The sequence below is a fragment of the Haliotis rufescens genome, unplaced genomic scaffold (assembly GCF_023055435.1).
Source record: "Haliotis rufescens isolate VD_foot unplaced genomic scaffold, xgHalRufe1.0.p SCAF_8, whole genome shotgun sequence".
Lineage (NCBI taxonomy): Eukaryota > Metazoa > Mollusca > Gastropoda > Lepetellida > Haliotidae > Haliotis > Haliotis rufescens.
Genome location: NW_025964372.1, coordinates 16319907 through 16342519, shown reverse-complemented (window position 1 = coordinate 16342519; position 22613 = coordinate 16319907). Strand labels below are relative to the sequence as shown.

The 22613-nt window shown below is 41.5% G+C and overlaps 1 protein-coding gene across 2 annotated transcripts in view; it reads right to left on the bottom strand.

Annotated features, from left to right (window-relative positions):
- The window catches only part of LOC124144803, a 34394-nt gene extending 11926 nt beyond the window's left edge, over positions 1 to 22468 (bottom strand). The window contains exons 1-9 of one of the 2 annotated variants that reach the window (XM_046514370.2): positions 22260 to 22468; positions 8285 to 8478; positions 6987 to 7177; positions 6195 to 6356; positions 5946 to 6045; positions 5310 to 5432; positions 3434 to 4559; positions 2897 to 3025; positions 317 to 457 (exon numbers count right to left, since the gene is read on the bottom strand). In XM_046514370.2, the coding sequence (XP_046370326.2) occupies positions 317 to 457; positions 2897 to 3025; positions 3434 to 4559; positions 5310 to 5432; positions 5946 to 6045; positions 6195 to 6356; positions 6987 to 7177; positions 8285 to 8478; positions 22260 to 22346 (2253 nt within the window). In that variant the 5' untranslated portion in view covers positions 22347 to 22468. Of the gene's footprint in view, positions 1 to 316; positions 458 to 2896; positions 3026 to 3433; positions 4560 to 5309; positions 5433 to 5945; positions 6046 to 6194; positions 6357 to 6986; positions 7178 to 8284; positions 8479 to 10570; positions 11013 to 22259 lie in introns of those variants that run through there. The other variant, XM_046514371.2, reaches the window with a different exon arrangement.
- Between the last annotated feature and the right edge of the window lie 145 nt (positions 22469 to 22613).

Genomic DNA, 22613 nt, shown 5'->3' with positions numbered 1-22613 from the left:
CTCACTCACTCACTCACTCACTGGATGCATGTGATATTAAACCCCATTTCACCCCATTGGTGCCAGCCCAATCTTACTTCTTGTTTTACAAATTTTCTTGGTCAATTTGCAAAAAAGTAGGAAGTTAAATATAGAGAAAATATTTTGCCAAGTTGATTTCATAACAATAGCTCTTTGAAACTTTTAACAAAAATACAAACATAATTAATTTTCTGTTTTGACATTTTTTTTAGACTTGACCCATCTGTAAAACACGAAAATACATTGTGTGGCCGAGTCAATTATTAAACACTGAGTGTTCAAAGGTTTTACTGACACTGAGGGAGATGACGCTCTCTGTGTGTATCTTGATGATATTTTCGTCAGCTGTGGGTTCCCGCTTGGGTTTGTGTCGCTTTGTGTTGGCTGACCTCCCACGACGTTGAGGAGCCGGGGGCGCCAAGAACATGTTGTTGAACTGGAACCAGTCACAGAAACCATATAATAGTAATAATTGTATATACTCACGAGGGCTGGGATGGGTAACTCGGGTACCCGGGTTGGGTGCGTCCTGAATAGGACCCAGGTACCCATAGGACTACACGCAACGGTGGTTAGTTATGTGATAGATTGTTTGATGACAAAAACTCACTATAGCTCAGTGGTTACACTAGGCTCTTTCCTTTTGACTTGTATGTTTGAATAAAGATAAAGCTTCAGTCAACTTCAGTGTACGCATGATCTGATTGTTTGATACATGTATCTAAATAGTGAGTACCCGAGTAGGGTCAGGTAATAGGTGGTCGGGTGGCCTGGTAGTGGCCTGGTAGTAACTTTAATAATCACACATTTACATAGGGACCATATTAAAAAAACAGTCATAAAGGAATAACTTGAGACTTTTTTATCGTATATTTCTATTTCTACAATGGAGGTATTAATTTGACGATGCAGTGGTCACATGACTTGGTCACATGACAGTGGGCCGACAAACTATGGTGTTGATATCTATTCCAACAACGTGTTGATATCTGTCCTCACCAGTATCATAAAAATGGTGCAGTCCCAGGAAGATTTTGTGATTCTGAGATCACAGAGAGATTTGCAGAAAAGTCACAGAATTTGCTTTTTTATAATCAGCCAATACACTAATTTTCATGCTTTTCTATCAAATTTTGCACTTGAATAATTCCCAAACATGTAACATGCAATTCAAACAAACAAAATATGAATCCTACAATAAAACAAATTTGAAATTAATTATTTTCATTTTTATGACCACATAACTATGTCTTAATCTTACCGGAAATAAATCTCAGTGACACACTAGCATATTTAGCTGCATACTTTTATGTCTTATCCAATGACACCTGTTTACATCGAAAGTTTGTGAGATTATTTCATTTCGGATTTGGATTCAAGTTTTTGATAGCGAGATGTTGCATGCTCACACTGCCGAGTGATTTGAAGATAGAAACTTGACTGCTTCTAGCCTTATGATTGTATCATTCCATGGCTTCGTAGAAGTTACTTGTATTTCACTGACCAATTTGAGTAAAATAATGAAGTTTTCCTAAATAGTCTGCCAAGGACACATAGTTTGGGTAAGTGAGTGAGTTTGGTTTAACGCCGCTTTTAACAGTATTACAGTTATATCACGGTGTGTCAGTTTATTGAGAGGAAAGCCCGAAGTGATGCAGGTCTCAGACGTTTACTACTTCAGTGAAACCACAAGCACGGGCATGGTGCTGACAAACCTAGAAACATAATCGGGGCGAACCAGAATTCGAACCCACAATCATAGGTTTCTGGCATGTCCAAGGGACATAACTCTGCACAACGAATTGCAATGCCTTAGACGACTGGGCCACCCGTGCCCCCAGGTGCATATAGTGCCCGCTGAGAAGTCTTATACAGTAAAATTTGACAGCTCTTAGGGGGCGGAGTGTAGACAGGGGAAGGAGTCAGGAGAGTCTGGGAAAAGGGGAGGAGTCAAGAGATGTCAAGAAATAGGGGGAGGAGTCAGGAGTGTCTGGAAATAGGGGAGGAGTCAGGAGAGTCTGGAAATAGGGGGAGATGTCAGGAATGAGGGGGAGGAGTCAGATGTCAGGAAATAGGGGAGAAGTCAGATGTCAGGAAAAAGGGGGAGGATTCTAGACAGGGGGAGGAGTCAGGAGAGTCTGTAAGTAGGGGAGAAGTCAGATGTCAGGAAATAGGGGGAGAAGAGTCAGGAGAGTCTGGAAATAGGGGGAGGAGTCAGGAGAGTCTGGAAATAGGGGGAGGAGTCAGGAGAATCTGGAAGTAGGGGAGAAGTCAGATGTCAGGAAATAGGGGGAGAAGAGTCAGGAGAGTCTGGAAATAGGGGGAGGAGTCAGGAGAGTCTGGAAATAGGGGGAGGAGTCAGGAGAGTCTGGAAATAGGGGAGAAGTCAGATGTCAGGAAATAGGGGAAGAAGAGTAAGGAGAGTCTGGAAATAGGGTGAGGAGTCAGTACAAAACATCCGATTGGGAAACGTTTGACCGTACTACTGTCAAAATGTATTTAGATACATATATAAACCGCTCTCGTCATGAATACACTGAAGATGACAGACGTTTTATCTTTATGCAAACACATAAAGTCAGAAGGAATGTGTGCATAGTCAGAAAGAAATGTGAACATTTGTCCTTTATAGTGTAACCATAGAGTTCTAGATAATTTTTGCCATTAAACAATATAATCACTTGACCAACCACGGGTCCGGGTAGTCCTGTGGGTACCCAGGTCCTACTCAGTACCAACCCAACCCGAGTACCCGAGTTACCCATCCCAGCCCTAACAGGCACACACTGATACTATAAAATATTACATTTGACAGACAGAATCTTGTTTTGACATTTATGTGTAGGCCCTCAACTCCAACAGCTTATGTTTGTACCTTTTCTTCAGACTTGGCTGCAGCCTTAGCAAGGATCTCGAGGTCCTCTGGGGACAGAGAGGCAAACCCCAGACTTGTGGAGGCAGGTGGCTCTGGCTCTGGTTCCGGCTCCTTGGTTTTGGGAGGAACCTGAATAAGACAGTCTTGATTGAGTATGGTTTCACGCCAATTTTAGCAAAATTTCAGCAACGGCAGGAAACATCAGATAAGGGTATCACAGATTTTAGTGGAATCGAACCAGGCCTTCAGTATGATCAGTGTACGCTTTAACCAGTAGGCTACCCTACCACCCTTTGGATGAGAGTGTAGGTGTTATACCTCTTACAGTAGATTGTGGAAGCATTAGGTTTTTAGAACTTGCACACAACGGCTGAAGTCTTATCATGGCTAGAATCATAATATTATATCATGTGTTGGCAAAACAGTCTAAGCATGACAGGACTACTGGCAGTAGCTAGACTGGCAGTTGTTGCTTCCAGTTAAGTTAGATCCATTATTAGCAGATCCTGAAGGTCAATAAGGGAGGCAACTCCTCACCTTGATAGATACAGCACTGTTCCTGGGGGACATCCTTTTCTGTTCCAGATAGTCAACGGCCACAGCCAGCTTCTCCCTGGGTTTAGTGGTGGAAATGAGAGTTCCTGGGATGATACTACGTTCGGTCTTCTCCACCGGCATATTGTCGTCGAACTCGAACGTCTTTATGGTCTTGTAGATCAAGTTCTCCTTCTCCTCACTGCAATTCCTCTCTGGTGATTTACCCCGGTCGGTTCTCATCGCCACTTCGTAGTAATTCTTTTCTGTTTGAGATCTGTATAGTTTTGGATTAGACGGTGGATGTAGGAACTTTGTGATGTTTTTCCGTAGATGTGAATGATTGGTGTTGTTCACGGACAAAACGCTTGATTTTTCGTCCGCGTCGTCTTCATTGTTGTCTTCACTCTCTGTCAAACTGACTTGAGACACCATTGTAATTAAATCAATTTCTTTACGAATCTTTTTCTTTTTTTCCTGTGTTTCCTGTGCGCTGCTTTTTTCACTTTCAGTGTCGTCATAGCGAACTGTTACTGTGGGAACAACAGGCGGAACTGGGACGTGGTTACGTGTCACTGGCCTCACATCAAGTTCAAGGCCAAGTGTGTCATGATCATGAGTGACAATATCACCCTGCACCATCTTTTTCTCTACTAACATCGTAGACGAATCTACACCGGAATTAATCCGACTTCTTACATGACTGTAATCAGAACGCGAAAATTTCTTTTTAGCCATGCCCCGCCTGCCAGCAGAGAGAGTTGCCACTTTACGTCCCGCATTCCTTGGGGTGATGTCAACCGTGACGTTACGGTCCTCCCTGATGAGCACTCCGGCCCGGCCTGCACTTCGCACGTTTAGTCGACTCATGTGCTGCATGGGAGACGTCGTACTTGGAGACACAGGAAGAGTGCGGGCATTCACGTCATACAGACTTGGGCTCCGTCTCCCAGAGACCTGTTCCTCATCCCGAGGTGACAAGTTGCTGTTATCCACAGGCTGCGTGTCAATGTAGGAGATTCCAGAGCGCTGGTTGTACTTGACGAGTCGGCTCGACTTTGTGGTGTTGTTGGTGGTGTTGTTGGTGGTGTTGATGGTGGTGGTGTGACTCTCAGCCTCCCGGAGCAGCCTGGGAATGAGATGGAAAGTCACAATATCAATATGAATGTGTCACAGATAGGATTAGCATTGACTTAGGGAGATACCTAAAGAAATATTGGATTGAATGTTAAGCTGTTTAATGAAGCCCATATAAAATGAAAGAAACATAATTGGATGATGGGCTTTTAAAACACTCCTTGCATACAGGCTTTAATGCACCAGTACATTTGAGGTGAGGTGCTCAAAAGCTCTCAATATCTCATAAATGTAACAAATATTATGTTCAGCCCTCTAAGAGAACCACATCATGTACTTGTATGTAATACCTGTTGGACTGAGCTGAGGAAATTCGCCCATTTCAGGGAGACTGCCAATTTACTGAGATTACCCCCAAATTCCTTTGTGACTGTAACAAGACAGCCCAAATCAATCTCAACCTGATTTACATTATTTAGGTTCAGAGTGGAAGCATCGTTATGGCACAAATGAGAATACTTTTGAGAACAATCGTAACAGAATTTTGATGATCAGTTGGCTTAGTGTTGGCCTGAGCATCAGGTCTACATTGTGTACTGTATACCAGGGTGTACACTTGATACACACAAGACTTTCACACATACATACACACAGGCACACATATACGAGAGACACACACAGACACAGACAAAAGCAAAGCACACACACACACACACACACACACACACACACACACACACACACACACACACACACATGCCTGCTCAAAGATACAGGTATTCTCATGCACGCATCCCCTCACCGCTCGGTGTCCAGTTCATCCATGTCTGCCTCCTCATCCTCAGCTTTAGGTAGAGACAGATGGATGGGTTCCGGTGTCGGCTTCCGGAGCAGGTAGGACTTGTGACTCTCACAGGGTAGCGACCTGGTCATGGGAATAAGGACAATGAGGTCAAGGTTTGAGAGGTGTAATTATATTCAATAGATAGAACAGGGCTCTCACAGGAAGGGACCTTCACATAGGAGTGAGTGAGTATGGTTTTATGCCACTTTTTGCATTATTTCAGCAATATTACGGCGAGAAATTCCAGGAAAAAATAAGCTCCACACATTGTACTCATGTGGGGAATTGAACACACAAGTATTCGTGTGATGAGTGAACGCTTTAAAAACCAGGCTACTCCACTGCTCAACTTCACATAGGAACAGGGAGAGAAAAGTTATAGAATTAAAATTATATTCAACAAACAGAACTGGTACATGACCTTCACATTGGAATAGGGAGGTCAAGGTTAGACAATCATACATGTATGTAATTACACAACTTTCCATTGAACCTGTATCAAAATGTGAAACATCCCAATGAGAAAGGTCACGAAAGAGCCTTGTCATAAGTTGTTGAAAGATCTGTTGAGTAATGTTTAAACTTTGTACTCACTCAACATCACTGATATTATCCAGAGTTCCCTCCCCTGGTTCCGGTGACACACATGGGGCAGGGGGCGCTCCACTGGTAGAGAACTCATAGTGACCATATTCTGGAAGCAGCAAACCATCACTGAAGACTCATAACATTTCCAGGAATGGAAATAAACAAAGGGTTATTCCCAAGGTTACAACCATAGTAACTGGACATTTCATGAAATCCCCATTTTAAGCTGAAGTAATGACAACAGGGGACACTTACCTGACTCAATGGTTGTGTTTGAGTCTGCAGCGATGTTGGGGTTGATCATGTCCATGTCGATGCGCAGCCCAGCAGGGGGACCAACCCATCCAAGCCCGGTTGCCGACCCCACACCTGGTCCGCGTGGGGGGCGCCCGTTTGGATCATACTTGGACCCTTTCACTATAAAACAATAAAGGGTCCATACACTATTACCCTGACAAATTCCAATGACTTTTCCATGGATTAAGCACTTGAACATGCTTAATTCACAGTATGATTCACATAATTGCATAATTACCATTTGAATATGCAATAAATTAGATAATTTCATAACATCTTTTTACTTTTTTTCCATTACATAATAAAAGATAAATTTCATGGTTTATGCTGACAACCTGAAATGTTTATGTACAACAGATAGATACTGTTTTTTGCCAGAATTTAATTGCCCATACTTAAGGGTGCACATAACACACGAGTGCATATTATACGCGAATAATGTGTACATTGATCAATCGGAAGGGGTGCTAATCGGGATTGATCACAAGCCAATATCTTTGCAAATGTCGCCGTTGGCGCTTATTAAAGAGGGGCGCTTATTACGTCGAATACGGTAATGTGTGACATGGTTGAGCCTGAACATCGGATCATGTTAGTTGCCTCTTACGACAAGCATAGTCGCCTTATACGGTAAGCATTGGGGTGCTGAAGACCAATTCTACCCCGGATCTTCACAGGTTGCAATTCCGATTGTTGAACAGTTTGCATTCCAAACTCAACTCTCAAAGAGGAGAGACATAACCTCCTCACCTGCAATGGTTATTGGTTCACTTGCCGGTGATGTCTGCGGCAAGTCTTTGGCACTCTGTGGTCGGTTCTTCCTGCCACTAGGGGGCCGAGTACATCCAGTTGTTTTGGCGCTGGCAGGACGTTTCCTGGTTGGTGTCTTTGTGGCCTCGCTATGATGTTTGATTAGCTCTGGGATGGATGAGTTACTTCCCCTGAAGACAGAACATTCAATTTTTCATCAGCAGGAACATGAGTTCAAGTTTCTTTCCTGAACAAGCTGAAGAAAGTACATATTGATCAGTTTTGGGGGAGATGAGTTTAAGGCATTAAAAAATAAAAGAATTGGTTCTCAGGGAATGGTTTTGGGGGGGTGTTGTTGTAACCAAATAAACAATTGTGCACAATCAACCTTAGGAAAGGGCCTCCCTATATAAATGTATTCCTTGATGAGTAAAATACTGGAATACAGTATTTGACTACTGTTGTAGTTGGAATATTTAAGGATTATTAAAATAAAAATTTATATGGAAATAAAAACAAAATGCAGTGAACTTTATGATGATGCGGGTGGTGCCTGAGAACCAAAACTATTATCTATTTAGCCTAATAACAGTGTTCGAAATACCTGCCTGCCCGACCGTCCGAGACGGGTTGATTTCAACTCGGGCTGCCAGATTTTCAAATCCCCCTGCCCGACGGTCGGGTTATATTTCATGTGTGAAAATATTCAAAATATTTCCCGATGATAAGCATTAATTCACATGATAGACACAATTTTATGGATAACAACTTCTTTAATACTGTAAAAAGCGACGTTTCGGTATAGATCCTTATACCGTTGTCAAGCAAGACTGAATGAGGGACATAGTGCAGAATATATATAGCAAGTGGAGGATTAACAGTAGAGGATTAACAGTAACAACAAGGGCATACATGAGTGGGATAACATAGGTAGGTGTGACAACAAGGATGATGCTATCTTCTAAGTAATGCCTATCAAACAAATTAATTCACATGTAAAGATGAATGATAAAATGTAACCAAAAAGAAACCCCGTTAGCTTATCCTGAGAAACATATGATTATAGTGGGCAGGCAGGTTTTGGTCAGGGCTGGCAAGTATTTCAGCTAGCCAGTCCTGTGGTCTGGCTGAAATTTTTGGGAGTTACATACCCTGCTAATAAGGGATTTTTCTCTTGCTGAAATCTTAATAACATAGACTGGTATTTAACGGGGCTACATTTTCAGTCCTTAATCATGTTAATGAGTTCATGCACTTATTTCACTGTATTAACTAATGGTATTAGGGTATTTTCTTACCATGCATTCTTCTGTAGGTTTACAGTTGACAATGGTGGGTCTGTCTGGATTTCGGACAGGAACTGGTTTCTGCGGTTACGATCATACACCGATGGAGCCTTGAGGTCACGTGGGTCAGCAAGGCCCAGGTTATAGACGGTGGTCTTCACCTGGTCAAGGCGGGCCAAGGACACACTTGCAGGACCGGTCCAGTTCTGAGGAACAGTTCGCATATTAACTATACATACCAACCAAGTGCTGCATCACATACAGAGGGAATGACAATTTTTGTATGTAGCCAGCAGGGCTTGCTCCTCCTAAAAGTTACTGGCCATTCTCCAAACTGGCCTACAACTAAATGGTGGAGGCTGCAAATTGGACGAACCTGAGGTCGCGTAGCCACTTAGCTGTGCTCTCAAAATTTTAGAACTCTTCACCCCTAAAACCTTTTTTCCTGCACTCTGAGAATATATCTTGGCTTCCATTTGCCTCATTTCATGATGAATTATGAGCAGATAAAGATGTTGTTGTACACAACATTACAAAATGGCAGCCAGTTTTCATTCTACCAAGAGGATGATCGACATAGATCTTTGAGTTAACCATAAACATTACCTCATCCCTCCTAAATATTTTCTCATCAAAACTACATGATTCATGAGAAGTGTCCAATTAAAATAATTAAACAGACATGGGGAAGGGGTGAAATTTTGACTAGCCAGACGGGCCATCAGTCATGGCGACCCCTGTAACCATGATGAGTGAGTGATCAAGCATTATCTAAAAAAGCAGTCAGCACTGAGGCAGCATAGGTTGCTGGGGACTAATTATGACTCAGAATCCCGCCGGGGGTCAGGACAGCGTGACTGAACATGACATACATACACGATACATCCAGATGTGTATCTCAATACATGATACAAACTGTATATTTGGGAGACAGTTGTGAGAGGATTTCTGCATCCTAATTAGTGAGTGTAATGTACGTGATGTCATTTTTTTCCTCAAAATTTGAAAATATAACTTTTCAGTTCATTGTTCCTAAGCTTTGTGATTCTGGTGTATCGTGATACATATCGCATCGTGGCCCTCCTTATTGTTGCACCCATAACGGCCAAAAGGAATCCTTCAATAATAGTGAATCAGTAGTGAACTTTTGAATCATATTGCGAAGCTCATCAATTACATTTATCAAAATATTAAACAAAAGCCAAGGATTGCTGTCAAAATTCACATCTATATCATGAATGATAAACAGTTTCATGTCCATGATATCATCATTCAAAATGTTGAAAGAAGACTTTTGTGTCAACTAGCCCAAACCTGTCACTTGACATAATTTTTAGTAGAATCGAGTATTAATTGATGGAGTTAAATAGCAAAGCTTACCAGACCGAAAGAAACTTTACCAGACTTGTTCTTCAGACCACAGACTACACGGTAAGATCAAGACTTTAGTCAGGTTGTGCTGTAATTTTACCATGTTTGCTCAAATAGTGTGGTATATCCCTTCACTATGGCTATAAAAAAGTCCTGATTTCTCTGCTAGGGGACTGGATAATCTGCCGATCACAAATCTAACAAATCTTAGATCAACAAGAGGTGAGTTGAGATGAAATAGGATCGTTAATGTCGCATAGAAAATTATGACACTAACAAAGCGACAAACATGGACATGTGTTTGTACTATTCCGGACAAATGCCAGTTTTACATTACTCGTCCAATGAGATACCATGCCACAGGTTCACATGGATACCCCAGTCAGACACTGTAAACTGACTTTGAGTCAACAAGTCCTTGTTTTATCCACTTAATGCCAAGTACCAGGCAGGGTAACAACAAGTACCATCTTTTAACGTCATGGTATGACACAGTCGGGGATCGAACCCTGCACCTTCTGCTCCCTGGTTGGACGCCCTATCTACTAGACCACAGAGGCAGTTGACCATTAAGAGAATCTGTCCACATAATCAGGGTTCAGCTTTACTGTATGGTTGCTAGTCTCTGCACTCCATAGTATCATCATGGCCAGGTCACACATCAGCATCCATCACCTTCCATTGACAACTATTTTCACTACTGTACTGGTACATCAAAACTATAGTACGTAGTGACTACAATAATGAAAATTGTACCTAGCTTTTACCTGAAATGAATATTCAGAAGAAAGTCATAAAAAAATCAATATTAATATTTCTCAATAGGAAATAAAACGAATATTCATTCCAATATCAGAGTCACGGAATCAAATAAAAATTCATGGATAAATCCCTGACTACAAATGATGATGAACAAACACAACCAACCTTATTGACATATTTCCCCATAGAACAGCTCTAGCACCATCGTCGTTTCATCCAACTGAAAATCACCTGACACTACCCAAATCCACCTCAGATTCTCGCTACGAGACGGAGTGTATATAAACGACCCAATACACAATCAGTTGCTAGGACAAGGCCGCGCAATGAAGTCACACTGTTTATATGTATCGGAGAGAAGATCCTCAACTGAGGTCCACATTCATAATTAATCTGCTGTTTCCGCGTAACTTTGCTTGTGAATAATGAATGCTCCCTGATTGAGTGCCTCCACCGTCAGTTGAGGATCAGATCAGACACAACACAGTGGAATATAGAAAACTTAGCAGGTGCTTCCATGTTGTGTTGACATCGTATGATCTTTTATGACAAGTCACACTGACACTGTGCACTCTTATTTTCTGTTCTGTACAGTGTAATAATGAATGTTTACTTTTCAACTGAATGCGTAGTCATAATCAATACCTGCATCCCTGTCATACCAGTTTCACAGGCTCTGTGTTTGAGTGAAGTACACTGACAGATCCGAGTGGGTGGGTTCCAGAAGGTCGTGTCTCCCCCCCAAAACCACCATTTTATTTTTAAGATCATTTATTTGTGTAGTTGGTGAAAATCTAAGTTTAAGCAGGCAGCTTACACCCCCACCTTGAACCCCCCCACTAAATGAGTACATCTCACAATATGAATAACCCTCACTAAACTAGTACATCTCACAATATGGACACCCTCACTAAACCAATACATCTCACAATATGAACAACCCTCACTAAACTAGTACATCTCACAATATGGACACCTTCACTAAACAAATACATCTCATAATACGAACCACCCTCACTAAACTAGTACATCTCACAATATGAACCACCCTCACTAAACCAGTACATCTCACAATATGGACACCTTCACTAAACAAATACATCTCACAATATGGACACCCTCACTAAACTAGTACATCTCACAATATGAACCACCCTCACTAAACCAGTACATCTCACAATATGGACACCCTCACTAAACCAATACATCTCACAATATGGACACCCTCACTAAACCAGTACATCTCACAATATGAACCACCCTCACTAAACTAGTACATCTCACAATATGAACCATCCTCACTAAACCAGTACATCTCACAATATGGACACCTTCACTAAACCAATACATCTCACAATATGGACACCCTCACTAAACCAATACATCTCACAATATGAACCACCCTCACTAAACTAGTACATCTCACAATATGAACCACCCTCACTAAACCAGTAGATCTCACAATATGGACACCTTCACTAAACCAATACATCTCACAATATGGACACCCTCACTAAACTAGTACATCTCACAATATGAACCACCCTCACTAAACTAGTACATCTCACAATATGGACACCCTCACTAAACTAGTACATCTCACAATATGAACCACCCTCACTAAACCAGTACATCTCACAATATGGACACCTTCACTAAACCAATACATCTCACAATATGGACACCCTCACTAAACCAATACATCTCACAATATGAACCACCCTCACTAAACTAGTACATCTCACAATATGAACCACCCTCACTAAACCAATACATCTCACAATATGGACACCTTCACTAAACCAATACATCTCACAATATGGACACCTTCACTAAACCAATACATCTCACAATATGAACCACCCTCACTAAACTAGTACATCTCACAATATGGACACCTTCACTAAACCAATACATCTCACAATATGGACACCCTCACTAAACTAGTACATCTCACAATATGAACCACCCTCACTAAACTAGTACATCTCACAATATGGACACCTTCACTAAACCAATACATCTCACAATATGGACACCGTCACTAAACCAATACATCTCACAATATGGACACCTTCACTAAACCAATACATCTCACAATATGGACACCGTCACTAAACCAATACATCTCACAATATGGACACCCTCACTAAACCAATACATCTCACAATATGAACAACCCTCACCAAACTAGTACATCTCACAATATAGACACCTTCACTAAACCAATACATCTCACAATATGAACCACCCTCACTAAACTAGTACATCTCACAATATGGACACCTTCTCTAAACCAATACATCTCACAATATGAACCACCCTCACTAAACTAGTACATCTCACAATATGGACACCCTCACTAAACAAATACATCTCACAATATGAACCACCCTCACTAAACCAATACATCTCACAATATGAACCACCCTCACTAAACTAGTACATCTCACAATATGGAAACCTTCTCTAAACCAATACATCTCACAATATGGACACCCTCACTAAACCAATACATCTCACAATATGAACAACCCTCACTAAACTAGTACATCTCACAATATAGACACCTTCACTAAACCAATACATCTCACAATATGAACCACCCTCACTAAACCAATACATCTCACAATATGAACCACCCTCACTAAACTAGTACATCTCACAATATGGAAACCTTCTCTAAACCAATACATCTCACAATATGGACACCCTCACTAAACCAATACATCTCACAATATGAACCACCCTCACTAAACTAGTACATCTCACAATATGGACACCCTCACTAAACCAATACATCTCACAATATGAACCACCCTCACTAAACCAATACATCTCACAATATGAACCACCCTCACTAAACCAGTACATCTCACAATATGGACACCCTCACTAAACCAGTACATCTCACAATTTGGACACCCTCACTAAACCAATAGATCTTACAATATGAACCACCCTCACTAAACTTGTACATCTCACAATATGAACAACCCTCACTAAACCAGTACATCTCACAATATGGATACCCCACTAAACCAGTACACCTAACAATACGGACCACCCCCACTAAACCAATACATCCCAGTTCATTCATTTGAGGATGAAAATGTTTTCTTTAGCTTGACAAAGTATATACGGTTTCTGTGTATAGTACTGTGACCTTTCTATCGAGATAGGTATTCAATTTTAAGTTTATTGTTACCATCATTATAAGTCCTATCATTATAGTTACAGCCAGAATTGAAGGCATAGGTGAGGTGAGGTGAAATGGGGTTTAACGTTGCGATTATTGCATTTATATAGTTACGTGCATGCACGTGTGTGTGTATCGGCTTGTACTAGTCTGGACTCATGCCAATTTATAGTGCTAGCTCACTGTGATACCATGCCGCAGTTTAACATGAATACCCCACTCAGACATAGTATACTGACTCCGAGCCGACCAGTGCCTTGTTTTAGCCCCTTAATGCCGAGCTCCAGACAGGGTAAAACAAGGACCATCTTTTCACGTCTTTTGGTATGACACAGCCAAGGATCGAACTCCGGACCTTCGCTCTCCGGACAGATGCTCTACCACAAGACCTTGGAGGCGGTCGACTGAAGGCATTGAAATATCATTCAGTTCTTCTAACTATCTAAAAATGCATGCTATTGACCACCAAATATATTATCACAATGATTGGTATATATTGCATGAGGACAGTATCATGTTTCACTGAGCATGTTTTCATTAAAAATACTGGCAATCAAGCCATGTCTTTCTCCATGCTTGTCATGCTACACAAATCTTCAGCAGTCATTATTTATTCAAAACGAGATGAGATACTCTGTATGTTTGGCTGGAAAATCAATTGACATTGATGCCACATCTGAGAAATGCTTTTTTAACACTTTCTTAACTTTGATAAAAAATAAGCAAGACTAAATTCAAGCAGTCCTTGTCATAAACCTTATGTCAAAAGATTCAAGGTGAGGTGAAATGGGGTTTAACGTCGCGTCAAAGATTATAGCACTATGTTAACTCCTTTTATCGCTATTATTAACCTTGATGATAGAACAATTTCTTGAAAAACGTGCATCGCCAGGGGAATTTGAACCTGCGAAGTCCGCAACAAAGGTTAATGAATGTAGTCTTCTGCCACACCAACATGGAAGAAATTGTATGAAGTTAACAACCAAATATTTACTTGCATCAGACAGATTAGAGATAACAGTTTATCCGTTTATGAACAGCAAAACATGTGTTTTATGCAGTATGTTTTATGTTTCTCGATGCATTGTATGTACATGTGATTTGGTAGGTTAACGTTCAACAAAACGGGCAAGTACTGTTTAGGTGATTGATAAATGTGCTCGAGTTGGTCGAAAATGAATGGTATACTTGCCCCTGGACATGCATTTTATAACCCGAGTCGACAAAGGGCGAGGTACATTTGCGGAAGGCTCGGGGAACACATTTCACGTGCTTCACGCAGGGCAGACTCACACAGTGTTCTTACAGTTAAGAATAGAGTTCCTGAATATCTTTCAAAATACCTTTAACAAAACAATGTTTTTAAGCATTTTAGGAGCTATGAATGTAGGCCATGGTATATATAGGTTAGGCCACAAGGATCTTGTGTTAAATCACTGAGATGGCTCCGTTCTTCAGTGTTTAACTGACCATTTCAACGATTGAACATCGGATCCTCGTGGTCTAACCTATACTTAATCTATAATATCTTAATCTCTGCGCCTCCAGGTTTAACAAACCATTTTAGTTATTAAACATCGAATCCTCGGGGTCTAAACCATACTTAATCTGTCATGCCATGACCGATTAACTGTAGTAATATGAAAAAATTGGATGGTCCTTAACTTCTTTTGAGTAGTATATTTATCAATATACCTATGATCAGAGACTTAACTAAACTTGCTCAAAGCCTGATATTCAGCCCAATGTCAGTAGCAAATGACAGCTTAAGATTCCACATTACAATTACAAATTTCCCAATTCATGTGATAACTAATGGCTTTGTAGAAGCTACTTGTATTTCACTGACTGATTTGAACAAAAGGGCACATAGTTTGGGTGAGTGAGTGATTTGGGTTTAACACCGCTTTTAACAGTATTACAGTTATATCACGGCGTGTCAGCATATTGTGAGAGGAAAGCCCGAAGTGATGCAGGTCTTAGACGTTTACCACTTCGGTGAAACCCACGAGCACGGGTATGGTGCTGACAAACCTAGAAACATAAACAGGGCGAACATGGGTTCAACTGGGTAGTCTTTTTGGAATTTATTATATAATTTTCTTAATTGACAGGTAGGGCCCAAATAGAAAGTTCCAGGTACCCAATTTCGCCAACTAAAATATTGTTGAACACATGAAATAAAAACAAGAAAGATTTAATTACTTTACAATATTTTAACTCATAACTTTATATCCAAACTACTTTAGTGATAATCATGATATAATCACATCTTAGCTATTTTATGCTTATGGACTAATAGAGATGTTTGGGTGGCAAGTCTTAACATGCTAAAGGAAAAACATGGAACTCCTCTCTCTTCATGCTCTTAAACCCTTGTGCAATGATGTCATCCTAAACTAGTAGTAGTAAGAATTGGCACCAAGTCTAAATGTAGCTACCTCTTTAGATACAGTAAAAGAATAATCATAATCGTTGTAAACTTCCTCCCATTTTATCTTTCATTTCTCTCCAGTAAACACATGGTAAATGAGTTTTCACTTTTTTTCAAAAACACTCACAAACGGTTTGTTTACCTTGCAACCCTAGGGTAGTCAATCAGTGATGTGAAGGTCTCAGACAATCAACTGATGTGGTGTAGTAACTTACCGACGCAGCTCTCTAGAACAGCATCATCCACTATCTACCCCATCATCTCACTCAGGGTGTGGCTACAGCTCCTTAAGTCTCCCCAGTTAACGAACATAATTAATTATCCATATGAGTTGGGTATACGAAGGTTTATACAATCAGCCCTTTGCCTGGCAGACACACTCGGCAATAGGGTTGTGTCTGTGACTATCAACTGTGGCAGACACACCCGGCAATAGAGTTGTGCCTGTGACTATCAACTGTGGCAGACACACTCGGCAATAGAGTTGTGTCTGTGACTATCAACTGTGTCAGACACACTCGGCAATAGAGTTGTGTCTGTGACTATCAACTGTGTCAGACATGCGGCAATAGAGTTGTGTCTGTGACTATCAACTGTGGCAGACACACTCGGCAATAGAGCTGTGTCTGTGACTATCAACTGTGGCAGACACACCCGGCAATAGTGTTGTGTCTGTGACTATCAACTGTGGCAGACACACTCGGCAATAGAGTTGTGTCTGTGACTATCAACTGTGGCAGACACACCCGGCAATAGAGTTGTGTCTGTGACTATCAACTGTGGCAGACACACTCGGCAATAGAGTTGTGTCTGTGACTATCAACTGTGGCAGACACACTCGGCAATAGAGTTGTGTCTGTGACTATCAACTGTGGCAGACACACTCTGCAATAGAGTTGTGTCTGTGACTATCAACTGTGGCAGACACACTCGGCAATAGAGTTGTGCCTGTGACTATCAACTGTGGCAGACACACTCGGCAATAGGGTTGTGTCTGTGACTATCAACTGTGTCAGACATGCGGCAATAGAGTTGTGTCTGTGACTATCAACTGTGGCAGACACACTCGGCAATAGAGTTGTGTCTGTGACGATCAACTGTGTCAGACACACTCGGCAATAGAGTTGTGTCTGTGACTATCAACTGTGGCAGACACACTCTGCAATAGAGTTGTGTCTGTGACTATCAACTGTGGCAGACACACTCGGCAATAGAGTTGTGCCTGTGACTATCAACTGTGGCAGACACACCCGGCAATAGAGTTGTGTCTGTGACTATCAACTGTGGCAGACATGCGGCAATAGAGTTGTGTCTGTGACTATCAACTGTGGCAGACACACTCGGCAATAGAGTTGTGTCTGTGACTATCAATTGTGTCAGACATGCGGCAATAGAGTTGTGTCTGTGACTATCAACTGTGTCAGACATGCGGCAATAGAGTTGTGTCTGTGACTATCAACTGTGGCAGACACACTCGGCAATAGAGTTGTGTCTGTGACTATCAACTGTGTCAGACATGCGGCAATAGAGTTGTGTCTGTGACTATCAACTGTGGCAGACACACCCGGCAATAGAGTTGTGTCTGTGACTATCAACTGTGGCAGACATGCGGCAATAGAGTTGTGTCTGTGACTATCAACTGTGTCAGACATGCGGCAATAGAGTTGTGTCTGTGACTATCAACTGTGTCAGACATGCGGCAATAGAGTTGTGTCTGTGACTATCAACTGTGGCAGACACACTCGGCAATAGGGTTGTGTCTGTGACTATCAACTGTGTCAGACATGTGGCAATAGAGTTGTATCTGTGACTATCAACTGTGGCAGACACACTCTGCAATAGGGTTGTGTCTGTGACTATCAACTGTGGCAGACACACTCGGCAATAGAGTGGTGTCTGTGACTATCAACTGTGGCAGACACACTCGGCAATAGGGTTGTGTCTGTGACTATAAACTGTGGCAGACACACTCGTCAATAGAGTTGTGTCTGTGACTATCAACTGTGTCAGACATGCGGCAATAGAGTTGTGTCTGTGACTATCAACTGTGGCAGACACACTCGGCAATAGAGTTGTGTCTGTGACTATCAACTGTGGCAGACACACTCGGCAATAGAGTTGTGTCTGTGACGATCAACTGTGGCAGACACACTCGGCAATAGGGTTGTGTCTGTGACTATCAACTGTGGCAGGCACACTCGGCAATAGGGTTGTATCTGTGACTATCAACTGTGTCAGACACACCCGGCAATAGAGTTGTGTCTGTGACTATCAACTGTGTCAGACATGCGGCAATAGAGTTGTGTCTGTGACTATCAACTGTGTCAGACACACAAGAAGTTAAACAATAAACAAACAAACAAAACAAGAGTGAGTGAAAGATTTATGTTTCAGCAATAGTCCAGCAATATCACTGCCTAGAAATAGGTTTCCTACATTGTATCCATGTAAGGAATCGAACCCACTTAGGCTACCCCACCGATTCCTCAATCAAATATTAATCCAGAGTGTCCATTGAGAATAACATATTTTCCCAGCACACAATACAATCCCAGAACTGGACATGTTTCACTAGAGTAGGTGATCGTAACCTTCCATAGTCCGTAACCTTCCATGGACGTAGTCCATGAATTATTCATACAACATGTACCTGGACGGTCGTGGATCTATGGACAGTGGCAACACAGTTCCCATATGAGCTAGATGTCATTGTCATTACAATTTTCTGTTTGGTAAAAGTTGTACTCAGTAATGTACTCATCAATGTTCTAGCTATAGGACGGCAGCCTATAAATAATTGAGTCTGGACCAGACAAACCACATCATCGGGTTACAATGATACACAAATGACCAAGCCACTGAGCTGGACCACCCCATCTATTTAGTCACCTCTTACAACTAGCATAGGTTGCTGGGGACCTAATCTAACCCCAAATCACTGGAAGGGAGAAGGGTGCTACATGGAAGGATGGGGTGTTGCATGGAAGGGAGAAGGGTGCTACATGGAGGGAGGGGGTGCTGCATGGAGGGAGGGGGTGCTGCATTGAGGGAGGGGGTGCTGTGCATGGAGGCAGGACGGGTGGCAACGGAGGGATGGGGTGTTGCATGGAAGGGAGAAGGGTGCTACATGGAAGGAAAGAGAGGCAGCATGGCAGGGAGGGGGTGCTGCATGGAAGGAGGGGGTGCTGCATGGAGGGAGGGGGTGCTGTGCATGGAGGCAGGACGGGTGGCAACGGAGGGATGGGGTGTTGCATGGAAGGGAGAAGGGTGCTACATGGAAGGAAAGAGAGGCAGCATGGCAGGGAGGGGGTGCTGCATGGAGGGAGGGGGTGCTGCATGGAGGGAGGACGGGTGGCAACGGAGGGATGGGGTGTTGCATGGAAGGGAGAAGGATGCTACATGGAAGGAAAGAGAGGCAGCATGGCAGGGAGGGGGTGCTGCATGGAGGGATGGGGTGCTGCATGGAGTGAGGGGGTGCTTCATGGAGGGAGGGGGTGCTGCATGGAGGGAGGGGGTGCTGTGCATGGAGGGAGGACGGGTGGCAACGGAGGGATGGGCTGTTGCATGAGAGGGAGAGGGGTGCTATGTGAAAGGGAAGGGTGAATCACTAGTTCAAAACATACAATTAATTTCTCTGACAGAAACAGCCAAACAAATCTTTTTTCAACAACATATATTTTTCATGACATCCAGCATATGCAGAAAACAAACAAAATTGGATGTTGATAAAAAAACCTGAGCTGAAATTATATGCTGGCAATATTTTCTGAAACAATTTAAAAAAAATATCCCAGTGTCCCCCCAACCCAAAGATTATCAAATGGTCAGTCACCTAGTATGTTGAGGAGTTTCAACAAAATGAAGGGCAATATTGCATCAACCGTCACTCCCTCATCTCAACCCATACCCTCCGTGCACCGAACTGAGCATCTACGTGGTGTGTGTGAACTTTTTCTCCTCCACATCAAACCCTCATCAAATATTCACCCATCAGCTAATGACGACCTTATACCAGAATGCTCTAACCTTCATCCCAGATCACTGGGCCTTTTTATAACAAGCACGCCCGATAATTTTGTGTTAGCAGTTGTTAAGTTTCTATCATTGGGATATGAAGGCTGGTGATCAAGGGAACATCACTGGACATCCCAGTTTAGAACAGGAAGCTTGAAGGTAAGTGCTGAAGTCGTTTCAAGGTAATCAGTAAGTATTTTTCTATTTACTATATGATGTTTTATCAATATACATGACATAAGGCCCAAATTTATATATTTTATGGCTTAGAGATATTTTCTAAAACAGCCTGTTGTAGTTGAAATAAAAAAACATTTTGTGTAGCTCAAATGTATCTTTTATGTGACATGAAGTTTTGTGGGTGGGTTTGGTTTAGTGGGACAAAATAAATGTTTATACATGTACCATTTGTCAATAGGGGAATATGTCTGCTAATACATGTACCATTTATCAATCGAGGAATATGTCTGCTAATACATGTACCATTTATCAATCAGGGAATATGTCTGCTAATACATGTACCATTTATCAATCGGGGAATATGTATGCTAATATATGTACCATTTATCAATGAGGGAATATGTCTGCTAATACATGTACCATTTATCAATCGGGGAATATGTCTGCTAATACATGTACCATTTATCAATCGAGGAATATGTCTGCTAATACATGTACCATTTATCAATCGGGGAATATGTCTGCTAATACATCTACCATTTATCAATGGGGGAATATGTCTGCTAATACATGTACCATTTATCAATCGGGGAATATGTCTGCTAATACATGTACCATTTATCAATCGGGGAATATGTCTGCTAATACATGTACCATTTATCAATCAGGGAATATGTATGCTAATATATGTACCATTTATCAATCGGGGAATATGTCTGCTAATACATGTACCATTTATCAATCGGGGAATATGTCTGCTAATACACGTACCATTTATCAATCGGGGAATATGTCTGCTAATACATGTACCATTTATCAATCGGGGAATATGTCTGCTGATACATGTACCATTTATCATTCGGGGAATATGTCTATCTATTATCTATTATAAATTCAGTTATGTTTAATTTTTATGCACAGGAATGCAGATTGTTAGGTATATAATTATTGATGATGCACACATCCAAACGTCACCACTCCAAACACTATCTAACGTGGGACATCTTTTGCAATCAATCAGTTAGGTTTGGTAGGCTCTGTTTTTTTAATGAAAACGACAGGTAAATAACTGTGCTGGGAGTCAAAGGGGGTTGTCCCTACTTCTCATGCATTTTAAAGGACGGAAGCGGAAGTGTCCAAGCATGCAAAATATGCACTTGTTGTGAATTGCTTTTCAATTCTCAGATGCTTTTATAATATTCTTCATACAAAAACCATCAAAATGAAATGGTTTAGTGTCAAATATTTTGGCTACAGGAAACTGTCTTGGTACTTCCACCCAAGCCGCCACTTTCACTCGTTACATTGCTCAGTAGTGATTCAAAAGCTGACTCACACACGTGGCGTTACTTGCCAATTTCACTCCTTTTTCCTGACTATGATCAACATTATCCATACTGTGTTCCCTCCAACACTTTTCTGTCACAAAATCACTCAACGAATTATTAACTACCATGTCATTCATGAATACACAGACATTTGCACGAAGTTTAAGTGTGGGCGTGGCTCAGTCAGTTAGCTGTCAGGCTAAAACTCTGATGGTCTCATGTTCGCTTCTGACAGATTCTAACAAAAACTGGTTGCTTGTCTTAGTGACATGTGCTCCCCTATACTATCTTTGACACCATAAGTTATTTATCATTTATGCCATTAATTACAATGCAAATGTGCTCTTGTGATTACCATGTACTATTAACCGATGACAAAATCCACACCATCGGGGACCAATTACACATAAAGGCAATCCCAGTTATACCGTGTAATCACACTGACACGATCAACACCACACCCCACAGCTCGGATGAACTTAATCCATTCTAAAGGGTATCTAGACGGTGTAGGTTCTTTTTAGTTCATTATAATGTCATGTCATGACGTTAATATAAAAACACAAACATTAACCATGCAATTACCAGGGAAGTAACGTCTCTCGAGTTGACGATTGGTCATTTGTACTATGGTGATCAACTGATCGTCAAAGTCACATACTCTGTTTTGATCGAAAACAGAACAAACTCTAAGCTCACCTTTGCAGCAATAACCCTGATTTCATCACATTGGTCTATCAGGTCATCATTTAGGCTTAAATCCCCCTCATCTTCAATGTCTTCCATGTCTGTGGCAAAAGAATGAAGAAAATCCTCTTTACAATAAGAACTGACTCCCAATAAGTTTACATCGGAACATGTTATCCGCCATGATAGCGCTTCAAGCACTAATTCCTGAGCCCTTTAGTAACGGCACATTTCATTGGCTCATTGAAAACATCGCTTTTAACATATCAATTTAGTTTATTCTGGTGTTGCAAATCTATTTTCAATTTTTTATTTGCGTCTGTTTGTAACGGAAAAATCAACTATATTAAATCAGCATTAAAACCA